The 22,253-nt window shown below is 42.0% G+C and overlaps 1 protein-coding gene across 1 annotated transcript in view; it reads left to right on the plus strand.

The window, feature by feature from the left end:
- IGHMBP2 (immunoglobulin mu DNA binding protein 2) overlaps window positions 1–22,253 on the plus strand; it is a 75,336-nt gene that overhangs the window by 16,960 nt on the left and 36,123 nt on the right. The window contains exons 7-8 of the mRNA XM_082191323.1: window positions 2,346–2,493; window positions 4,371–4,545. Of these exons, the coding sequence (XP_082047449.1) occupies window positions 2,346–2,493; window positions 4,371–4,545 (323 nt within the window). The remainder of the gene's footprint in view (window positions 1–2,345; window positions 2,494–4,370; window positions 4,546–22,253) is intronic.

Consider the following 22,253-nt stretch of genomic DNA (forward strand, 5'->3'; position numbering starts at 1 on the left):
CAAATGAGACACACAGGCAATAGCATAGGCTGAAAGACTCATTTAACACCACCCAGTGACCTTCGTGGCTGGGCAGGAGAGTGAACCTGGGCCTTCTATATCCAGCCCCAACATTCTAGCCACTTCATTGCACAGGCCCAGAAGGGTAGCAGTATCACAGTAATATAGGCTAGCAATTTTATTATTATGTCACAATATTATTTGTGAGGACTTGAGACAAAGCCAATGGGGAAGGGGCAACTTGTATTAATTAATAAGATTTCACATTCTTACATACTTAGTCTGGTATATCTTGTAGTTTTTAAAACCCTGCACCCATAGGTGCCTCTTTTGAACAAGAACTGATATTAATGCTGCAATCCTATATAAAGTTAGCTGGGAGCAAGTTTCATTCAGATGAATGAAACTTCTGAATTGGTATGCATATGATTTTAATTGTAAGGCCATAATTATTTTTTTTGCAGTTTAATACTACAAAAAATGAAGTTGTTTCTAGATATGTTTTATTTGTCCCCTTCATCCTTTCCAGGGCTAGAAACTTTGTGTTTAATAAAATATGTGATTCGGGCCATTTTGACCGCAATCTCTTGGCCAAGAATAACTCGGCTGCAGAGCGCATGTTGTGCATTCCTGCTCTGAGCATGAAGTTGATTATTAGTTCACACTATGCCCCAGGAGAACTCTGGGGGCTGGATGGTGGTGAGCACAAGGTTTCTTGGTTTGGAGCCTAAGGCGAGTTGCACTAGTACCCTCCCACAACTTTCACGGGGCCATCCAGTCCCCAGAAAAGGGGGTATAGGATGTTCAGCAAATAACGCAGGAAGGGAGGGCAAAATAAATTAATTTTCAGAGGAGGACAAGGGTGACTTGCCATTTATAAGAGTAGTCGGCAGAGGGTTTTCACCTTCTTTTCTTTCAACCAAAATGGCTTTGCTTCAGTGGCAGAACTTCATATGGCAACCTGGCGACATTCCCATGTCCCACAGAGTGGCCCAATGGGAGCACTGCCACATCATGGCAGCATTGTCCCCAGTGGCATTGCTGGCGGGGGGGAAAGAAGATGGTTCCCCAACTGGCCACTGCGGGGAGCAGCTACCTGTGCCCCAGCCATGCCTTGGGGAGTGGTGACATTACATCGTGACATCATTGGGCCATTTCTGCAAGACATTGGAACGTCACCAGGATGCGGGTGGTAGTTGAGACTACGGTAAGTGGTGTTGTTGTTGAAGAAAAGAAAGCAGAGAACCTACTGCCTTCTCTTATAAATGGTAAGTCTCTCGTGCGCTTCTGAAAATGAATTGATTGTGCCCATCTATGCTGAAAATTATATACCTCATCTCCCAGACAAATGCTGTAGAGGTTACCTCATGGTTATCTATATCAACAAGAGTTTAGGTAGGTTGCCTAGTTCTCATACATTTGGTGCCTGCTCAGAGTTAGAAAGGTGTCCCTCTTCGAACTGAGGTTTTCATCCAATGCAAGCTAGACGGCATAATGGGGTTGCCTTGAGATGAAGGCATGCCAAACAAAGCTAAGATGAGGAGAAATACAGAAACTTTGCCTCCATCTTACTTTGCTGCCAATTTACACCTGTGACGTTGAACATGCCTCTGAGCTAAATCACGAGATTATTTATATTGTGAGAGATTTATTGGTGTTGGGAAGGCTTGTATTGTACAATATGCTGCTTAGATGTGACAAACCACATTAGGATGACCACATGGGTAACAACAAAATAATGCTACCTACAGGTCACATTGTGTGTAATGTTTTATTTTAAAAGACATGCACTATTAGAAAGTGTTGCAGGTGCTGAAAGTTTCAGTGTATTTTAATTAGTATGTCCTCAGCTTGCAAAATCTGGAGCAAAGGGGTGTTTGAGACTTCTGTTAGAATAGTTATCACTAACCAATTAAATAAACCCTAGGGCTTGTCTGCATATTTTCAGGGATTAATGAATCCCAGCTGGATCCTCACATAGATGAAAAGCTTTGTTATGTTGGGGAAGGGGAATTATTGATGCTACTGCCAGAAAAAAAGCACCATTCATCAACAGTACCTCCATTAAATAATCCATATTGAATTCACCACCCCAATATACTATCAACAAACTATATTTCCCTTTCTCATGATGATTTACATTTTGTCAGTATAGGCATAAGGGCTGAAAAGAGAGCAGCTTGATGTTGAATTGTAGTATGCTGCATTTTAATGGGGAAGATTTTGTTTCATTAACTATTATCTTAGCTGCTAAATGTTGTGTACAGTGATACACTGGGCCATAAGCTACATTGTAGTATGGGGAAATTGTTTTCCTCCTCTTCTTCTTCTTCCCCTTTATACAGGTGAAAAGCAGAAAAACCCAAGACAAAGGAGAAAGGAGCCATTTTCTAAATGAGATTAAAACACTGAGAAAAGAACTGAAAGAGCGAGAGGAAGCTGCTATGACTGAAATACTGACAAAAGCTAATGTTATTCTGGCGACAAACACAGGTTAGAGGAACTTTTCTGGTTTGTTTGGGTGGGGTTTTTTGCCTTGAAGAATAGCTAAATCAGATTATTGGCAGTTACAGATTTAGGCTGCTCTACACTCCACTGCATTCTTGTGCTTTATCATGAACTCCAAAGATTGCCCAGTGCATCTTTGAATTGATTCTCAGCCCAATATGTGTAAAGGTATGTGCAGTATACAGAATTGCGTCTTGCTAGATGATTTGCCTTTTTCTTCTGTGCAGTTCTGCTTTGCAGTTGGATGGTTTGTATAACTAATCAATGCTGTGCGCACATGTACCACACACACAACTCTGCCATTCATGTTTTACAGAACATCTTTTACTTAATGCCGGCTAATGAGGGAAGGGAACGTGCATTATTTATATAACTAATCAAGCCTTTGGAGCTGAGCAAGCCGTGAATTGTGTTTTAAAGTATGTACTTAATGTGGCTTCTTGGATCAGGGACCAGACAAATTGCTCCTGTTGGCGATCCCCATGGTATATTTATCAGGGAAGCTTGCAAATAACCCGAGTGAAAAAGATTGCATATTAAATGTTACAAACATGTGCAAAGATTATTTATGAGTACAACACAAGTGCCATATTAAAATCAATTTGTTGTTTAAAATAATGTTTCCCTTTTGATTGGAAGGCTGAAATAGTACTTTAAATCTCTCACCACTGAGTGTTCTAGACAAGCAGAATATTAAAGTGTATTCAAACCTAGCACACCTGGAAGAAGGCTAGGCTAGTATCTTCCTCCCTGATGTCTAGTTGTGCCAGGAAGGTGTGTGGATTTGTTCATTTCTAAATGCAGGAGTGTTTAGTCATTTGATTATCCCTTCTGAAATCCAAGTGGCATAATCTAGGAATAGATCTGTATTGCCATCTACTCTTTGGGTGAGTTAGGTCTCCTAATATTGTCCATCTTAGTGTGTACAGTGGTACCTCGGGTTACATACGCTTCAGGTTACATATGCTTCAGGTTACAGACTCCGCTAACCCAGAAATAGTGCTTCAGGTTAAGAACTTTGCTTCAGGATAAGAACAGAAATCGTGCTCCGGCAGCAGCAGGAGGCCCCATTAGCTAAGATGGTGCTTCAGGTTAAGAACAGTTTCAGGTTAAGAACGGACCTCCAGAATGAATTAAGGACTTAATCCGAGGTACCACTGTATTGGACTTTGGCAATTTTTTTCCAATTTACTATTTGAAAGAAGATACTACAAATGTGATCCCTTGGAGACTGATGCTTCAAGACCAAGAGTTGTCAGCTAAAGTTGAGACATTTATCAGAGCAAGGATGAATGGGGTCACACTCAGGGTTTGGCAAGTACTGCTCAGGTTTTTTGTGCCCAAGGAGAGGGCACATTGCTTACACAGCAGAAGCAGTAGCCAAGGGTGTTGGGATCATGCCAAGCTTATCAAAGGGGCATATTTGGGCTCAGGGCTCCCTGCAGTCAGAGGTCCTAACATTTACACATATTTGAGCACAACATCCCTCCTTTCAGAGATGAATCACCCTGCTCCTTTTAAAAGCCACCTAGTGTTTCCAAAACTTCTCCCACTACACCCACCCACCCAGACATACACACACCTGGCAAGCATTCCCTCTGCCTCACCTGCAGGGATGGATGAACTTTTCCACAGAAATAGCCAAGTGTGCTTGTTCATTAAGAGAAGTGTTTTGGTAAACAGGAAATTGGACTGTCAGATGGATCCTCTGTTGCCTGTCACAGCACACTGCTGAGGACTACATAATGTGAAGGCTTGTAATACTTTGAAAAGACGCAGGTATCCAGCATGTCAAGGCCAACACGTCTTTCCTCCACTTTTTGCTATGGTGCATAACTTTAACATTTTCTCTTGTTAATTAGGAGCCTCTTCTGATGGTCCTCTGAAGCTACTTCCTGAGAACCACTTTGATCTGGTGGTAATTGATGAATGTGCCCAGGCGTTTGAAGCAAGCTGCTGGATACCTCTGCTGAAGGCCAAGAAGTGTGTCCTGGCTGGAGATCACAAGCAGCTGCCTCCCACAATCATCTCTCACAAGTAAGGAACATTTCCCAAAATTGGACCATTAATTATTTGGACCGTTGGGGAAAACGTTCACCTGGGGGTTGATGGGAAGTGTTTCAGTTTGGACATCATTACCTGTATTTATCTGTGCAGCAGGTAGGGCTGTTAATAGCTGGGCCAACCTACCTGGTCGTTATTTAAAGACATTGGTACCAATAGATCAGCAGAAAAACATTTTTAAGCAGAAGTGGTTAGAACCATGGACTCTGATCACAAAGGTAGATTTTTTCCTATCATTCATAATAGACATACTTTGCTGTTACACCTGAAAGGATAATAATAATTTGTCCTCATTGAGAGCTGCACCTTCTGATTAGGAGGCGGCAAGTATCTGGTAGCCTTCTCTGTGGGTGTGTAATTCTGCAGCGTGATAATACCCAATACAGAGATTTAGCAGAATTCCCACATCTCAGAGAAGGTTGCCTGCTGAGGATGAGTGCTTTGGGCTCACGGGAACTGTTAACTGTTGAATTAATTAATTTCTCCCTCCTCAAAATTTGAAAATTACGGGTGTAGAGGAATGACCAAGAGCACTAGAAGCTTAGGCAGGGAGGGCCTAGGGAAGTAGCTTGCATAAAACCTGTTTTGAGAAAGAGTGAACTGGCCAGGATTCTGAATAAGCTGGCACCATCACCAAAATGGTGAGCTGCTAGTTTCCATGCACTGTAGCAGGAAGATATTGAAAGATCACTACATTTTTTGAGATCCTCTTCATATATGCATTATCAAAAATTTGGGTTTTGAGTTTTCATATAGGGCTCTGTGTGTGCGTGCCTGGTTTGCTCGAGTTTTTCTTTAAGGAATTACTGCTGTGCTAGAAAAAAAACCACATCTTATTTATGGACCTGCTCCCTGAGAGGCATTAAGCCACTAACAGGAATGTATTTCTCCTCTGCTTTTTACTTTCTTCTCCCAGTAGGAAATTAGCACGCAAGAAGCCTATAAATTGTGCATTGTTGTGTGTGCTGCTCTTACTATGTAAATCTTTAGTCAGTTTTTTATGCACATGAATTTTATGGATCTCATATCTGTAATATAATTCAACCTTTCAGGTACAGGCATTAATTATGAGATCCTGGTATGTATAGAAAACCTTTGCAGTGATGGTAGTTTAAAAGCATTTTTTGTATCTGTTGATAGTAGTGAGCAGCTGTCCCAAATGAAAAAGGGTTCTCTTGTGCAGTTAGAAGGGCCTGGACTAGACAAAAAAATACTATGTTTTCTGACAAGTTGAAAGATGCTGTTATAGACTAGATGATCTTTCTCTCTAGAAACTAATACTGGAGACATATGTCTGTGAAGATTGTTCCTTGCAGAGCATCATTTTGAGGCGCCTCTTAGCCTTTCCCTACCCCATCCCTCATGTAGTGATTTCACTGCAAAATCAACATAACACCTGTGTAGAACCTGAGCAGTCCATTGAATAATAGGAAAGATGTTCAGTGGTAGAATGGAGAGATCAGGACTTTGACACCCAGGAATTGTTGGGGCCTTTTGACTGAATGTACACACACATTATGTCAAAGAAATAATGGTGTAGACTGAAACAAAACAAAAACGTATCAGGATGAAGGAGAAACCAGTGCTGATAGTGGGGGAAATGTAAGCAATCCTTTTGAAGAAATGAGCTCCATCTCCTATGGGAACATTGTCATCTTTGTTGAACCTTGAATCCTTTGAAGATAGTCACAAGGTTGCCTTCATCCTTATAGGCCTTTCTTCCCCTGAAATCTCCCTCCAGCCACTTCTCCAGATTGCTTGGATTCAATTCAGTTGGCTCCCTCCTGGGGCTGTTTTGTCATGCTGATTTTTTGACAAGTCCCCTACTAATTCACGTTATTTGGGTGTGGCAAAGTACTGTAATTCTGCAGTGGCAAAAAGAAGGGAGATCAAGGTAGCAGAAAGGAAGTGTGTTCTGCAGTACCTGGGAGAGTAAAACAGAAGTTGGTGACAGTGGCCTGGTATGTACAGTTGAGCACCTAAATGACCAGGCATGCATGTTGAGGACCCAAGCCACGCCCTGTAGCCGAATGCTCATAGGAATTTTAGAGCACTGGCTAGGAGCCACACACTGTGTGCTCCAGATGCACACACTGCCTTCTCTGCTAAGAACTTGGAGGGGGAATGAAGATCCTTGGACATCTGGTATGATATGGAATGTCAGATTCTGGTTTCTTGATCAGGAGTCAAATCCCTGGCCTCAGAGTCAGGCCTCTGTTCTTCTCTGTGGCCTGCAGGGTGCTTTTCCTTGAACTGGGCCAACTATTTATTTGGAAGAGGCAGAGGCAGTTTTGCTGTCTTCTGTCTGTAGAGGGCACCTCCACCTCTGAGTCCTGGTTGACAGTGTTTCCAGGAAATGGGACATGGTATCAGTGGTTTTTGCTGTGTGCATGCTGTCAACATGTGACGGTTGCACAATGGTCTCTGACCAGAAGGAAGGCGTGTCTCAGTTCTGAGGAGAACAGCTCTCCAGAATGGGGGGCTCTGCAGTGAGGAGCTTTTTTCTTCCATCTTTTCATTCTTTTCCTTTTTTTATTCTTCCTGTGGAGGTATTGTCACAGATCCTGTTTATTTAAAATATTTGGACAGAAATGAAAAAGCCAGGAGTCCCTGTGGTAGCAATTATGAAACCGCAGTACATGTCATTTGTGCAAATTGTTGTGGATTGCAAACTCAAGAGTTAATTCCAGAGTGTGCAGCTGCCACAACTGATGTCTAAAAAGTCTAGTTTGCAATTGGCACCCCAGGAATCTGTGTGTACTCATATGTGCAATGCATGTGCAAAGTACAGTCACTCAGACATTCCCATTGGGTTTGCTTAGAATTTATTTCTCTCAAGCCTAGAGTTGATACAGAGTTTCTATATGAGAAATGGACAGGGACCTTACAACATGTGTATGCTTGCTAAAAACGAACTCGCTGATTAACATCCTAGACAAAAGTACTTCTTCATGTAAAGCATAATTGCGTTAATGGAATTCACTGTGACAAATGTGGCGTGGCCAGTCTCACAAATGGTTTTAAATGGGGCAAATTAATTGAGGAACAGGGTCTTCCAATAGCTGTTAGTTCAGTGAACCTCCCAAGTTGCTTTGGGTGTGGGGAGAGGGCAAAAACAGGGAAGAGGTATCAGTTAACTATCCTGGTTGTAAGTTTTCTGGAAGAATACAGCTGGCAACTATGGGAAACAGAACACAGGAGTAGATGGACCATTTTTTAAAATTGTGTCTCTGGAGAAGAGGGTAGCCAGCATAGTGTTCTGAACTATAATTCCTATCATGCCTGGCCAAGTTGACTGGGGTTGGTGGGGGTTGTAGTCTGAAACATCTGGAGGGCACCATATTGGCTACCCCTACCCTGGAGCAACAGTCACATGCTTTGAAAAGGAAATGTTTTTAAATGCAATGTGGAAACTGCCACAAAAAGCAGTGTGGAGTGCTGCCGTCAGGATTCTACTCCATTGCATCTCAGTTTTTCTATCCCCCCCCCCCAAATAATAATAATTAAGCATTTAGTGTCTGTTGAGCATTCTTGGTCTTCACTGGGCTGTTTTCCCCATTATGATTTGTTATACTTCTATGAGTCTTGGGATTTCCCCAACCATGCTAATACCTCCCTCGTCCTAGCCTGGAATAGATGAACCCAATGGTCTGACTCTGTATAAGGCAGCTTCCAGTGCTGGCAATTTCGAATAAATGCTTTCCAGATGCTTAGCTGGTGAAAACTAACAAAAAGTGTCAGGTGCAGTGGATTAGTGAAACAAACTGAGTTCAGATATTTTAGCCTAGCTATAATTATTATGTAAGACAGTGTCTCAGTTTAAGAATGAGATTAACAGGTAAGAAAGATTCTAGCTCTCATGTTTTGGGAAGAAGGGCTTGACAATTGTGTGCCATGTTGTTGAAATCTCAGAAAGTAAAGGGTGTATGATACAGTGGGGAGTGGTGCTTCTTTGGTTTCTACTAAACACCAGAAAGAATACCATTGTCAAGAGTATCAAAAGCCGCTGAGAGGTTGAGGAGAATTAACAGGGACACATTTCCCTTGTGTCTCTCCCAACAGAGGTAATCATACTAAAATAGTTTCTGTGCCAAAACCAGGCCTAAACCCCAATTGAAATGTCTGTACTCCTGATTGTTATTACAATAAAGTATACAGGTTACTCAGATGTAAGTAGGTTTTGCATATTTTATTATGAGCACATAATAAGATTTCCACCCTGTATGCTATGTATTTTTTAGGTAAATCATTTTAGCTTTGAGCTTTAATGTTCCTGTCCTTATCATGGGGCCCTGGATCTGTTTTCAGATGCATGTCATGAGGTTTTTACAAGCTGTTCTGCTGTTGAGTTCTTGCAGAAATATCTCTGTTCTGAAATATTGACAAGAGCATAGAAAAAGAAAATAGCTGTGAAGTTGATGGACATCTTTATACATTTCCCCTTCAATCTATATTTTTTTTAATTTATGCTGTTCAAAGCGTGGTTAGAAGTGAAAACAGGTTTCTTGATACTTGAGTTTTGTAAAATTTCTTTGTAAACAACATGGCAGTAAAATAATTTGTCTGGTTCAGAGTCTGCTATCTTACAAACTAATATCTGAGTTGGGACCAAAGCGTGCTGTTACATTTCACAGCAATATTTAGAGATAGTGGGCCTCCTGCGCTTCCTTTTGGTTTAATAGATTTAAACCAAAACAGAGCTTGAGAGGACATGGCTCTAATCAATAGTGTTTACAAATTTACATCTCCAAAGATGTTAACAATAAATGATGCCCAAGGAGCTCACTGTATTAAGCACAATGAATGTTCAAGGCATCAGCGGTACCCTAGATCTGTAACCCAATTGCTCTTCAGACAGGATGCATTGCAGATGGTTATGCCTGGAATTGGGACGCGGGTGGCGCTGTGGGTAAAACCTCAGCGCCTAGGACTTGCCGATCGCATGGTCGGCGGTTCGAATCCCCGCGGCGGAGTGCGCTCCCGTCGTTCGGTCCCAGCGCCTGCCAACCTAGCAGTTCGAAAGCACCCCCGGGTGAAAGTAGATAAATAGGGACTGCTTACCAGCCGGAAGGTAAATGGCATTCCGTGTGCTGCACTGGCTCGCCAGATGCAGCTTGTCACACTGGCCACGTGACCCGGAAGTGTCTGCGGACAGTGCTGGCTCCCGGCCTATAGAATGAGATGAGCGCACAACCCTAGAGTCTGTCAAGACTGGCCCGTACGGGCAGGGGTACCTTTACCTTTATGCCTGGAATAAAAGTCTGCACTGAGCATCTTGATTCTTGCTCTTTTGTCCATAAGTAGCATGTCAAATTAAAGCCCTGCCATTCTTAAATTGTAAGCAGATTCTCTCATTTACACAGCATTCAGCGAAGAGGTGGTGGATCATTGACATGTTGTCAGGGACTGGCTAGACAAGGAGGAGTGTTGGCTGCCAGTTGCCCGAGAAGCACCAGGGAGTGACACTGGGGAGGAGGGAGAATTTGAGTCTTGACTCAGACTGGTGGGACGGGGAAGAACAATCCACAGAGGGAACCATCAGGGAAGTCTTGGAGCCAGAGAGTGGGGGCAAAGGGGAGAGGCACAGTGTGGACACAGACCCTGATAGGGATCTGCGTTGCAGGACAGTCCTATTCCAGCCCCTTCTCCCCCCCCCCCTTCTCAGTGCAAGAAAGGAGAGCTGAAAAACAGAAAGCAGATAAGAAAAGTTGAATCATGCCAGAAGAATGTACAGAGAGAAATGCTTAATTAAGGGAAGGTGGGGAGAGGTTTCTAGCTTCTGCAACTTTCATAGCCTGAGAGCGTCTGGTATCTCTGATTGTGAAGCAATCAAGTTATTTGCCTTCAAGTCACATGCCTGTTCCCGATTTACAGATTTTACGGCAAGGCTGTTCTGGCAGCCTGACACATGTTTTCCTTGGAGGTCCCAGAAGGAGAACGTAGCCCTCCAAGTCACTCTCTCCATTCTTTGTCTTCTTGTGTGGGATATGGACAGAGAATTCCCATAGACTGTAGCCTCTGCCTCTCCCTTGCCCTTGAGCCTGTGTTGATGCTGCACCAAGTACCTAAAGTGGGCACAGCCAACTGGGACACAGTTCACCCTACCCGTCCGTCCGGGTCTTAGTAATACAAACCAGGTGGGCCTCCTCATCCTCCATCTAATCATAGGTGAGGGAAATCTTAATTAAAGCCAACCTGCTCTTCAAAGAGCAGCATCCGCAGGCCTGAGTTCTGGCTGATAGCATGACCCCAATTCCTCTTGGTAGAGAGGGGGCCGGCATGCAGCACAGCCACCAATTGCCTATGTCATATACCCCCTCATTGGACTTGCCCCACTTCTCTCTCGCCACACCTGCCCTTACCTGCAATTGGGGACCCCTCTCCCAGTCTTCCCAGCTGATCTTGTGCCAGGCACATATCAGCTGCCACCTCTGAGAGCAAATGTCAAACCTTCAGCTGTAGCATATCCAGAAAAGATACAGTCCCAGCCACCCTGGTAGTTAAGCCCAGGCAGAGCTCCCAGTTGCTAAGTGTGGGTGTGGCAGGCTTCTTTGCTGGCCCGAGGTGAGAAAAGCCCCACATTCATAGGAGTAGGGAGGGTGTACAGACAGCTACAGAGTTCCTCAGGGCCCAAGATATGTTCATGCAAGCCATTTTGGACAGCAAGTACCCTTTTCACATTTAGAAACAAAGCATTTGAACCTGTGAGCTTGTAAAGTTGTCAGTTCATTTTGTTACCAGAATGAATAAAATTATAATTGTATAATGGGGTGGAAAATGATTTTCAAAAAAAGAATGTTTTGTCTCGAAAATTTAATGGCTGCTGTTTTAAATTATTGGAATTATTTGTTCTCCTTGCTATTAACAGAAAAGTACTCTTAAAAGCTGCTTTAATCAAGTTTTGTTTGCAAAGGACAACAATGTCTGTTGACTGGTGTTTCTATTGGATTAGCTGACACACAGCTTGGATAGATGACTCTTCTAATTAAATGCAAAAGCCAATAAATTGGGAGCATCTTTTTAAATTTAAAGAAGAAACGCTGTTCTAAAATGTCAGGGATTTTAAAAAATCAAAATAAAGTACTGGAAAAAGTAAGTAGCTTCTTTAAACATGTGGCCCATCAGCATGCCTTGAAATGCTTTATCTGAAGTTTGGGGCTTGCTAGAAGGTGTGTGGAGTTTAGAGAATTGGGGATGGGATCAAAGGTGGGGAGCTGGGGACCGATTCCATAATTTTGGAAAAACACAATCTCCAGTATAAGGTTAGTTAAAAAGTGAACATAAATTTTAATGTTAGCAAAGCATGATCTATCTAGATATAAAACACGCTTGAGTATAAAAATAATATTCAGTGTGTTCTCACAGATAAAACATTTGTGAAGTATAAGAAGTATCTGAAGGGGTTGCATGAGTTTGCGTAAATGAGAGGATTTGTTTTGCTTGGATTATGTAGTGAGCTTCATCACTGAGTGGGAATTTTAACCTCAATTTCTCACATTCAAAACTAGCGCTCAAGAGCCTGAGCAGATTCAAGGTGGATCCCTGTCAACCTCTGATATCAGCAATCAGCTACCACCCACACCATCCGGGACAAATAAATGTTAGGAGTGTCCCTTTGTTCACTCCATTCGCCAACTCCCATATCCCTGCCTCACTTTCCCTTCCATTGAGTTTTCCTTTCCGGGACAACTCTCCTGCCTCAGTTTCCTCACAGACCACAACCTCTCCCATCTCCCTACATACATAAGATATAGGTAAGCACCACTTCATACATTCTTCATCTGGATATTTTTGGTTCTCTGAACAAAAGAATAACTTTCAATCTATCTAAAGACAAGTTATAATTAAAGTAAATTTTCTTAAATAGCTAAAAATCAGTCTCTGTCAGGGAAGCTCACTGTTTCCTATACCGTCCAACATGTTTGAGATTGCAAAGAACAAACAAGAGATAAATTTGGATATTTAAAATATATAGACAGAAAGTAACTTGGCATGCTTTGCATCTTGCATACCTGTGGTGCCAGATGTAAAAGAGAAGCATGAGAACATGGAATTTTCATGTTGTTGTTTTTAAGATTTATCAAAAGCAAAGATAGCTCAAAGAAGGAGAGAATGAAGTAGTCATGAAAAAATTACACAATATCAAACAATACACGCAGTATCAAACTGGTACGTAAGCAAAAATCTGATGAGACAGCAAGAATAATAAAATTAATCATAAAACCCTGATGCATTAAAAAGTTTTCAAAATCTGTCTGAAAATGAGAATTACAATATTAAATACATTTGTTTTTCAGTTTTATAATCTTAAAAACAAATTAGAATAAAATGAAGCTTTAATAAATAATAATAATAATAATAATAATAATAATAATAATAATAATAAAGTGTCCTTGTAAGATGAGAATGGATTATGTGTGTGTGTGTGTGTATGTGAGAAAGAGCGAGAGAGATGAACTGAGCAAGACAACAGAGTTAAATGACTGGAACAGAAATTAGAAATGGAATGGACATAGTGCAACAGACATGTTTATATGCTGACTGGATGAATTTTAAGACTGGCATTTTTTAAAAACTTGCATGTAGAAATTGACAAGAACTTCCAATCTTCTGGAGCAAATTTTGGCATGCATGCAGGGGATTGCTAGGAATAGGAGAGGAAGGGGAATTCCTGTTTTGATTGTGTGGAACTCTTTCTCTAGCAGGTTGTCGCTGTTGGTTGTCACCTTTAAATCTTTGTTGGTACTAAAGGGTTAAGAGGTAACAAGTCGCTCTAATCACTGAGCAGCTGGAAGTCATTAAGCATCCAGGAATGTGAGTTAGTTTGTATAAATAGTCAGTTCACCAGTGTGTTTTCTCTCTCTCCCCCCCCCCCCCGTGTTTGCTAATATGAGTTAAGTTTAGAGTAAAGTTTTCCTTATGCCGGAGATAAAAGCATGTGTGCCGAATTCAAGTTCTACTGCATGAACCCAATTTTTACTGTTTCTGCAGTATCTGCTTTTGTTTTGAGAGGAAAAAACCATGTGTATTTTGTCTGTGTCAGAACTTGATAGAGATGGGTTTAAAACTGTGTTTGAAAATGGGGTTTGCACTATTTCAAAGAATAACGTATCTCTTTTGCAGGTGGAATGCAGAAATGGGTTATATTATTTTGAGACAAGTCCAGATGAAGTTGAACAGGTTCATGCTGGTTGTGTGAACTCGCCTACCCATAATTCTTGTGTTCATTTATGGCACCACCGTTTGGGACATATTAATTTTCAGTATGTTAAAAGGCAACCTGAATTATCAGAAGGGTGCAAAATGAACAAATGTACTAAGTATTTGGATTGTACTGCATGCAAAAGGGCGAAGGTTCATAGATGCAGCTATTCCAGTTCAGATAGGAAATCTGACAAAGTATTCCAACTTGTGCATATGGACCTTTGTGGCCCAATGCCTGTTGCTAGCATGGGTGGTTCGAGGTATGCACTGTGTCTCTCGGATGACAAAACAAAAGTCACATGGTTTTTTCCTCTCAAAACAAAAGCAGATACTGCAGAAACAGTTAAAAATTGGGTTCATGCAGTAGAACTTGAATTCGGTACTAGAGTACTTGCTTTTCAGACAGACAGAGGGTTAGAATTTACCGGGTCTGTGTTGCAGAATTTCTTTAAGAAAAAGGGAATTAAGCATCGTCTGTCTACACCTTATTCCCCCCAAGAAGGAGGCGTGGCCGAACGTAAAAACAGGGTTCTGCAAGAGTTGGCAAACTCTATGTTGTTTGATTCTAAACTCCCTCAAAGTTACTGGGCGGAAGCCTGGCAGACGGCTACCCATATTCTGAACCGAGTATATAATTCGGTAATTGATACTACGCTATATTTTGCTTTATACGGGAAGAAGCCCAAAGTTAATTACTTTCGGGTGTTTGGATCTCAAGCCTATGTACTTATCCCAAAAGGGTTAAGGAAAAGGGGAAGTCCAAGGGCTAGGAAACTCATCTTTTGTGGGTACGAACCACACGCCAAATCTTGGAGGTTCGTGAACCCAGATGGGGATACTACAAGAGTGGTCATCAGTAGGAGCGCTGAATTTTATGAGCAATCCGGATGGACTCACTTACATGCTAACCCTGACATTTTGAGAGATGATTTAGGCATTTATGCTGAGAATGAAAGTCCAGAGGGTGGTGAGCCAGAAGGGGATGGTGCACATGGTTCAGATGCAGATTCTGACCAGGCACAAGGTTCTTCTCCTAAGGTAGAAAAGCCAGAATCTAGGAGTGTTCCAACATCGCCAGTCAGTAGGCCTAGCAGACAGCAAAAGCGAAGCAGGTTGCCTGCAATACCAAGCCCAAGGGAGGTATCTAAGCAGAGGTCTTTATCCCTAGGGGCGCATCCAGATATAAAGTCTGAGACAGATTCTGACAGCCAACGGTCAGAGGGGGCACAAGAGGAGCAATTGCGCAGGTCAAAACGTGCCACAAAGGGCAAACCACCAGAGCGGTTTAAGGTGACAAGTGTATATGTAAATATGGCACAGTGTGAGCCAGATAGCTATGTAGAGGTACAACAGCTTCGAAGCTCAGAAGCCGTAAAGTGGCAGGAAGCAATGGAAAAAGAGATGGCTTCAATGAAGTCTCTCGGTGTGTTTACAAGTACAGAGCTTCCGAAAGGCCAACAAGCTGTAGGTTGTCGATGGGTATATCATTTAAAGCCCACAACTACTGAGGAGTTGCAATATAAAGCCCAACTAGTTGCAAAAGGATTTTCGCAGCGCAAAGGTGTTCACTATTCTCAAATCTATGCCCCTACTTCAAGATCAGAGTCATTAAGAATGCTTTTAGCCTCTTCAGCTAAGAAAGAAAATAAGCTGTTTCATTTTTATGTCAATGTGGCTTATTTAAATGCAGACTTACAGGAGGAAGTCTATATGACACCACCACCAGGTTTTGAAGGAGACAAGCCAAACCAGGTCTGGCGCCTACACAAATCCATTTATGGGTTGAAACAGTCCGCCCGTAATTGGAATTCCTGCTTAAACGATGCTCTAGAGAGCATGGGGTTCAGAAAGAGCGCAGCAGATGCGTGTCTTTATCTAAAAGGCTCGGGATGTGAATAAGAAGCAGTTTTGATATTTGTTGACGATTTATTCTACAGTGGAAAGGACGATAAACTTGCACAACAATTTGCCACAAAGCTTGGAGAAAAGTTTCAGATAAAATCACTAGGCACTGTATCTGTTTATCTAGGAGTTAAAATTCAGCAAGATGAAAATGGGAACTATTGGCTCAGCCAAGAAGCTAAGATCCAGCAGTTGCTGGAAAGGTTTAAAATGGACGGCTGTGCTGGTGTTAAAACCCCAATGGAGTTAAGTTACACAAAGGATGCTCAAGCCGAGCAACAGGCAGAGTTCAGTAATCCCGGGGTTTACCAGTCAGCGATAGGCAGTCTACTTCACATTGCACAGTGGACTCGGCTCGATATAATATATGCTGTTAACATGCTGTGTAGACAAGCTGAAAAACCATCAATGCATGCTTGGCAAGGAGTAAAAAGAGTTTTAAGGTATCTCCAAACTACCAAAAGGTTTCGCTTGAAACTATCAGCAGAGGGCAGCACACAACTTGAATGTTGGGCCGACAGCAGTTGGGCAGATGCTGGACCAGATAGAAAATCAGTGTCAGGGATGGCGATAAAATTTGGAAATGCACTAATTGGTTGGAGATCAAGAAAGCAATCACTTACAGCTTTAAGTTCAACTGAATCTGAGTTCAATGCATTATCAGATGTATGTAGAGAACTGGAATTTTATAAGCAACTGGTACAAGAATTGCACAGTGGACTCGGCCCGATATAATATATGCTGTTGGAAGCGCACTGGACGTTTACTTAACATTAAACTAATTAAAGTTTAATGGACAATCTTCATGCTATTTATGTGGATAATAACATAATAAAACGGGAATGCAAATTTTTGAAATGGTGCTGGAGAAGAAAGGGTATATAGGTTTGATATAAAGAAAACCCAACATTGGGCAGAACTGCAGAGAAACAAATGCCATATCCAGATGTTATCCCTGTCACCCAGCCCCACCACTCATGGTATAGCTTAGAATCCTGCATGTTCTAAATCATGCTGGGAGCCTGCAAAAATGTAGAACGCTTCCTGCTACAGACCTTTTCCCTCCGATGCATGGAGGGTGGTGCAGCTGGGTGATGGCGGGGGGAATGACAACAGCAGCAGCAAATGTGTCTCCCTGTTCCCTCATCATCTGAGCCCCAAATCCCTTGCAAAACATGGAGAAGAGGTGATTTATGATGATGAGGCACATTCCAAGGAAATCTGTGTACATTCTCCATTCCATTGTTGAAGCCACTCCCCAGTGTTTGCTACCATCTCAGTTGGGGCAGGTGGTCATTAGAGAGAATCACACTGCAGCTTGATCCTGATTTGTTTTAACTTGGACAGGGACAAATTCCAAAGTGGAATTTGTTTGAAAGTGGAAGCTGTTACTTTCTACCTTTCAAGCAAAGGAGGGGGAGTGTGGGAGCCCTAGGATTGCCCTTTCCCCCCAATCACCTGAACTCTGATTTAGGACAGTGATTATCTGCACTGGGCCATTGACTTGGGCTTCATTTCACCTTTGCGCAAACTTGGCTTCAAGCATGTGTAACCAGTTGAGTAGCCATTGGACATAAGAAAGCAAACATAGATCTTCTTTCCTTAATTTGCCAGTGAGCAAAGCTGAACTATCATTGGGAGCAGTTATTGCCTGCTGCTGTATATTCCTTGAGAACTACAGTAAGGTGCAGAACATGATAGGTGGCAGAGCTAACCAGCTTTTCCAAGTAGTAAACTAGTGGTATGCTAGTGACAAAGGGTTGTGCAAATGGGTGCAATTCAATTTGGAATGTCCAAAACATTGGGCTCTCCTGTAGGAGATTGATATTGAAGTCTGGATTGCATATTGTTATTACAACATGATTTAGTCCTAGCTATGCTTATAATCTTCTCATTTTCATTCATCTTTCCCTCTCAGACTTTATACTCCTAGATCATCTGCATTAATTCAGTATCATCCTGATTACACTCTGCTATTTAAATATTGCTGATAATGATCATGCACCTTCTTCATACTGGAGAACCATGTCACATTTTCACTGTATTAATTTATTTTCCTTTGTCATTGTGGATTGGTTGATTTCCTGTGTGCTTTAGCAGTTTCAGCTTAAGGCAGCTATACCTCATGACTATTCATTTAGTTTGCAAACTATTTTATCCTGAAGAAGGGCTTTTCTACCCGAAATACAGTGAGAATATCACATAGTTCAGGAAATCTGTCCACCTTCTAGAATGCTCTCTATTAATAGTGTTAACTTCTGACCAAATAAAATCTGCCTTGGTTGGGAATATGTGGTTTGTGGGCTTCTTACCAGGTAACTTATACGATAACTCATCATAACATGCGGGATCAAAAAAAAATTTCTCTTCAGGTCAGAAACTAGTGATCTTTTCTCCCCTCCTCACCAAAAAGGTACGCAACTCTTCCTTTGTGGCATGCAATTTCCTGCCCGCTCTTGATTTTTATTGATTCCTGTCTCTCTTCCTTTAGCATAAGGCCACCAGATTCCTTCTCCAATTTGAAAAAGACAAGTCAGACTTGTATTTAATGATTTTATGAAAGCTCTAGGGTCTCTTATGCATTTCTTTTCCTGCTGTACTCAGCATAGACAGACACCCCCCTCCCTTTCCACAATCACTCATTGCCTAGGCAAGGATTCCAGCACAGAATATATAAGTGGTCAACTGCCCTCCTGGGCCTCAGCATGGCTGGCTGGCAGATTGTATCTGCCTCTGCAACCTCATTATTGCCATCAGTGGGATGGCACAAGAGCTAATACTTTTTTTAATAAACCCCTTACATTGGTGCTTCAACTGTACTGACCCAATTTCTATGAGCGTGCAAAGCTGAGTATATGTGGCCTTGTTGAGCAAGTATCAGATGTTCAAATGCAGCACGAAATAAGACACCCTTGAAATCTCCAAGCTAACCAGGCAGTTAGTCCAAATGTATCTCACAAACAGGGGTTTCACTGGATGAAGATGAATGCATGTAAGATGTGCACCATGATGTCCACTTCCATGCTGCCAGCTTTTCATACGCTCTTCTCTTCCCTATTTGTATGCTGGGAAGTTACTCACTGCTGTACTTTTATATGGGGGAGTCATTTGACTTGCAGAGCTGGAAGGCATCCTGAGATTCATCTAGTCCAACCCCCTGCAATGGCCATCTGCTGGAACACGCAGCTGTCCCATACAAGGATCAAACCTGCAACCTTGGCATCATCAGCACCACACTCTAACCCACTGAACTATCCAGGCTGGTGATCAAGACTCTGACATTCTAATCTTAATTTCTCTTATTTCATAGAGGCAACCAAGAAACACTGGATAGTGGGCAGAAAACTTTTGGTTGAGGAAACGTTCTGGTTTTGTTGTGTTTAATGGCTCTGAGTTTTATGGTCACTTAGTGCTGTGGTTTATAGCATGCTGTCATCTGCTTTAGGCCGGCTTCATATATTGTAATTTTCCTGCAAAGAGGAAACATACATCTCCCATAGTGTCTGAAGCAGGTTTAAAGTTTATTTTTTTGCACTTCAGATATAATGGCAAATGTGTATTTTTTGCATGCAACTTGCAAATGCTGTGTGGGAAGTGGTCTTTGGATGACTGGGAGCAGAGTGGGAGGAAGATTTAATGCGGAATGCCCTGTATACAGCTAATTTTGCATATTGGCTATTTAGTTGTCTTAATGTGTTATTCATAAAGTTTATTTTAAACTTAAAAATTAATTTATAATATGTTTTAAAAGTGGTGTGGGTTGTTTGTCATTTCCCCCTGTACCTTTGCACTCAGTATTTCTGCCTACTTCATGCTTCCTGTAGATCAGTATCTCTTGGGTAGTGGTTTTGGGATGTATAGAGGGTTTTTATAACCTCCTACATGTTGGATAATGCTGGTAGTTTTATTAATTTAACCTATTAAACAGTACAAAGTAATGTTTTAAAACACAGCTATACATTTGCTTCTCTTTTATTGATTGACATTGCCTGCATCATTAAAGATGTATAGTTTGTAATTGATCAGTCCAGTCACTGGGTTGCATGAGCTGTGCTCTTCTTGCACATGGGTGTTTGCGAAAAGTGAATTTTCTCTCTTTTCCCCCCCACTGCAACCCCAGGGGATCCACAGAGATCTCCTGAGATGTGGGTTGGGGGAAAAGAGAAGCTTTCATAAGCTGCCTCTGCTCAGCTTCCCATTCCCACTGCAACCCCTCACTTTACATCCCAGGCCTTTCTTGATGGTCTCTCAGCTTCCAAGGGGGCTGGCGCTAGAGCAGCAGAGGCACTGGCATTTTTTGTGGTTTTCTGTTTCCTCTGCTGGGACACTGGCAATATTTTAGGCCTTCTTTCACAAAACAAGTTACTTGCTGCTGTTTATAGCCTGTTCTTTTCATGGGAGCTCATTTTGAGTGTCTGTAATCAAAATTTGGAAGCTCCCAAATGAGCTAGAGGAAACTGCTTTGGAGGGGTTTCTCTGGGGCTCAGAAGTTGGCCTGGAAGTTTAGCATTACAAACATGGCTTGAGCATACCAGCAAAAAAGGTGCTATGACCTCAGAGTCTGACTCCCTGTCTTCAAGGGATGGCGCCATGGACGGAGGAAGAACCAGAGGGTCAGAAGGAATTGTGTGCTCTCTACTGCTCCAGTAAATCTAGCAAAGGTAAAGGCCATTCTGCCAACACCTCTCTGGCCTGAGGAGGTAGCACTGACACCCTCCAGCTATGAAGACTCCAGCCTAGAAGCTCCAACAAAACCATTGTGTTGTATCCAATGCTACTCCTCCTCAAAGTACACCCACTGAAAATAATGGGCATGACTCACTTAGGTCTATTAATTTCAGTGGGCTTACTCAGAGTATAACTTAGTTGGCTACAACCCATTTTCCTGCCCCACACCATTGGAGTCTTATTGCTGCTGGAACAGACAAAGCTATTGTAACCAGAAGAGCTTCACCCATTGGGTGAGTAGGTGTGGTGAGGGACACACAAGCACCCAGATGGAGCTGTGGCTTTATTTAATGCTTAGCCCGGGGTTATCTGTTGCCTAAACAATATTCTAACCTAGCTTCCCTTTGAACTCTGCACGGAGCTGTCCATCCTAGACTTAACTTGGCCATGTCTAGAGCCACCATGCAGAACACAATGGAAGTATTGTGGTGTGCAATTAATGCCGTCAAAATAGTGCTTTGATTGCTAGTTGCAATACTGCTTGCAACCCAAGAGACACATTTGTTTCCAAAGCATATATTCATTGCTTCAGTGGTGCTGAAAATTGAGAATTGATCTCATCAGTTGGCCTTGCTACATCCGTTTGTGATAATGTTGTATTGAAGGTTTGTCTGTTTTCCACCACCCACACACTTTTGCACCATTTCAGGATAATCGTTCAGGGCCGCTCTTGGAGAAAACACAAGAAACCTTGTTATTTTCCCAGGAGATTCTCTCCTGCCCCTGTCTCTCAGTCTGTGATTATCTTTCATAATTAGATAAAACCTTGATATGTTGTTGTTACCAGCTCATTGAGGAAATTGCTTTTTAAAAAATCTACATTAGAAATAATTGTTGAGAATAATCTTGGCTTTGAATTTCAAGGGTGTTGTGGACCATTTTAAAATGCCTCATTTGCTAGACACACTTCCTTAGACATTCCTTAGACAGACACACTTCCTTAGACCGACAATGTGGGTGCATTGGTCCATAGCCATTATTTATTCTGCTCTTGCAGACATCGGACATTTGAGGAGATCAAAGAATTATTTCTTGCTTAATCTTTGCAAAATCAGCAGTTATTGACAATAACTAGTGGTGAAATAATGCCACATTTTATTAAAAGGTGAAATATCTCCCTATTTATTCACCATATAGCCTGTTATTGGCCTCTGTAGTGGGTTGCACAATATACTGGAAATGGCCGTGTTAGTGTACACAGGAGTTTTATTGGAGGCCCATGGTGAGCTTTATTGCCTCTCCAACATTTTATGAGATTCCATTAAAAAAAGATACTTTAGACTGAGCATTTACTGCCTGACTTAAAACAAAGGGTTTTTAACTGCAAGATGACTATAGGCTTGCTTCTTATTTCTTGGACCTGATTAGGAAGGAATTTTCTAATATAGGTGTGGAGAAACCCCAGGGGCTGTAGTTGCCAAGGTGCTGCATGTACCAGATCCATGCAGGCACCAGTGATTTTTCCCATCCATTTTTGTCACACAGGATCAACACCATTTTCATACCATTTCAGTTGCTGAATGGCAAGCTGTTCCTTTTTAAAATTCTAGAGTGTTTAAAAGCAGTTTTGGGACCTAGGCAGAAAGTGGAAGAGGAGCTGCTGTGTTTAAAAATGAATTGAGAACTCTGGTGTTCACAGGCATTTCCAGTAGACCTACTGGATTGGGGCTCTTGAATTCTGGCTAATCCATCAACTTTTGTTGTCAGATAGATCATACAGCAATAAATAGCTGTCTTGTCTTATCTGACAAACTTAATCTATTTATTTACATTTGTGTCCTGTCTTTTCTCCATGAAACAATTTCCATTTGAATACTGGCCAAGTCCAGATCTGCTGAGCTTCAGGA

Source organism: Podarcis vaucheri (assembly GCF_965113315.1).
Source record: "Podarcis vaucheri genome assembly, chromosome: 1".
In the NCBI taxonomy this organism is placed as follows: Eukaryota; Metazoa; Chordata; class Lepidosauria; order Squamata; family Lacertidae; genus Podarcis; species Podarcis vaucheri.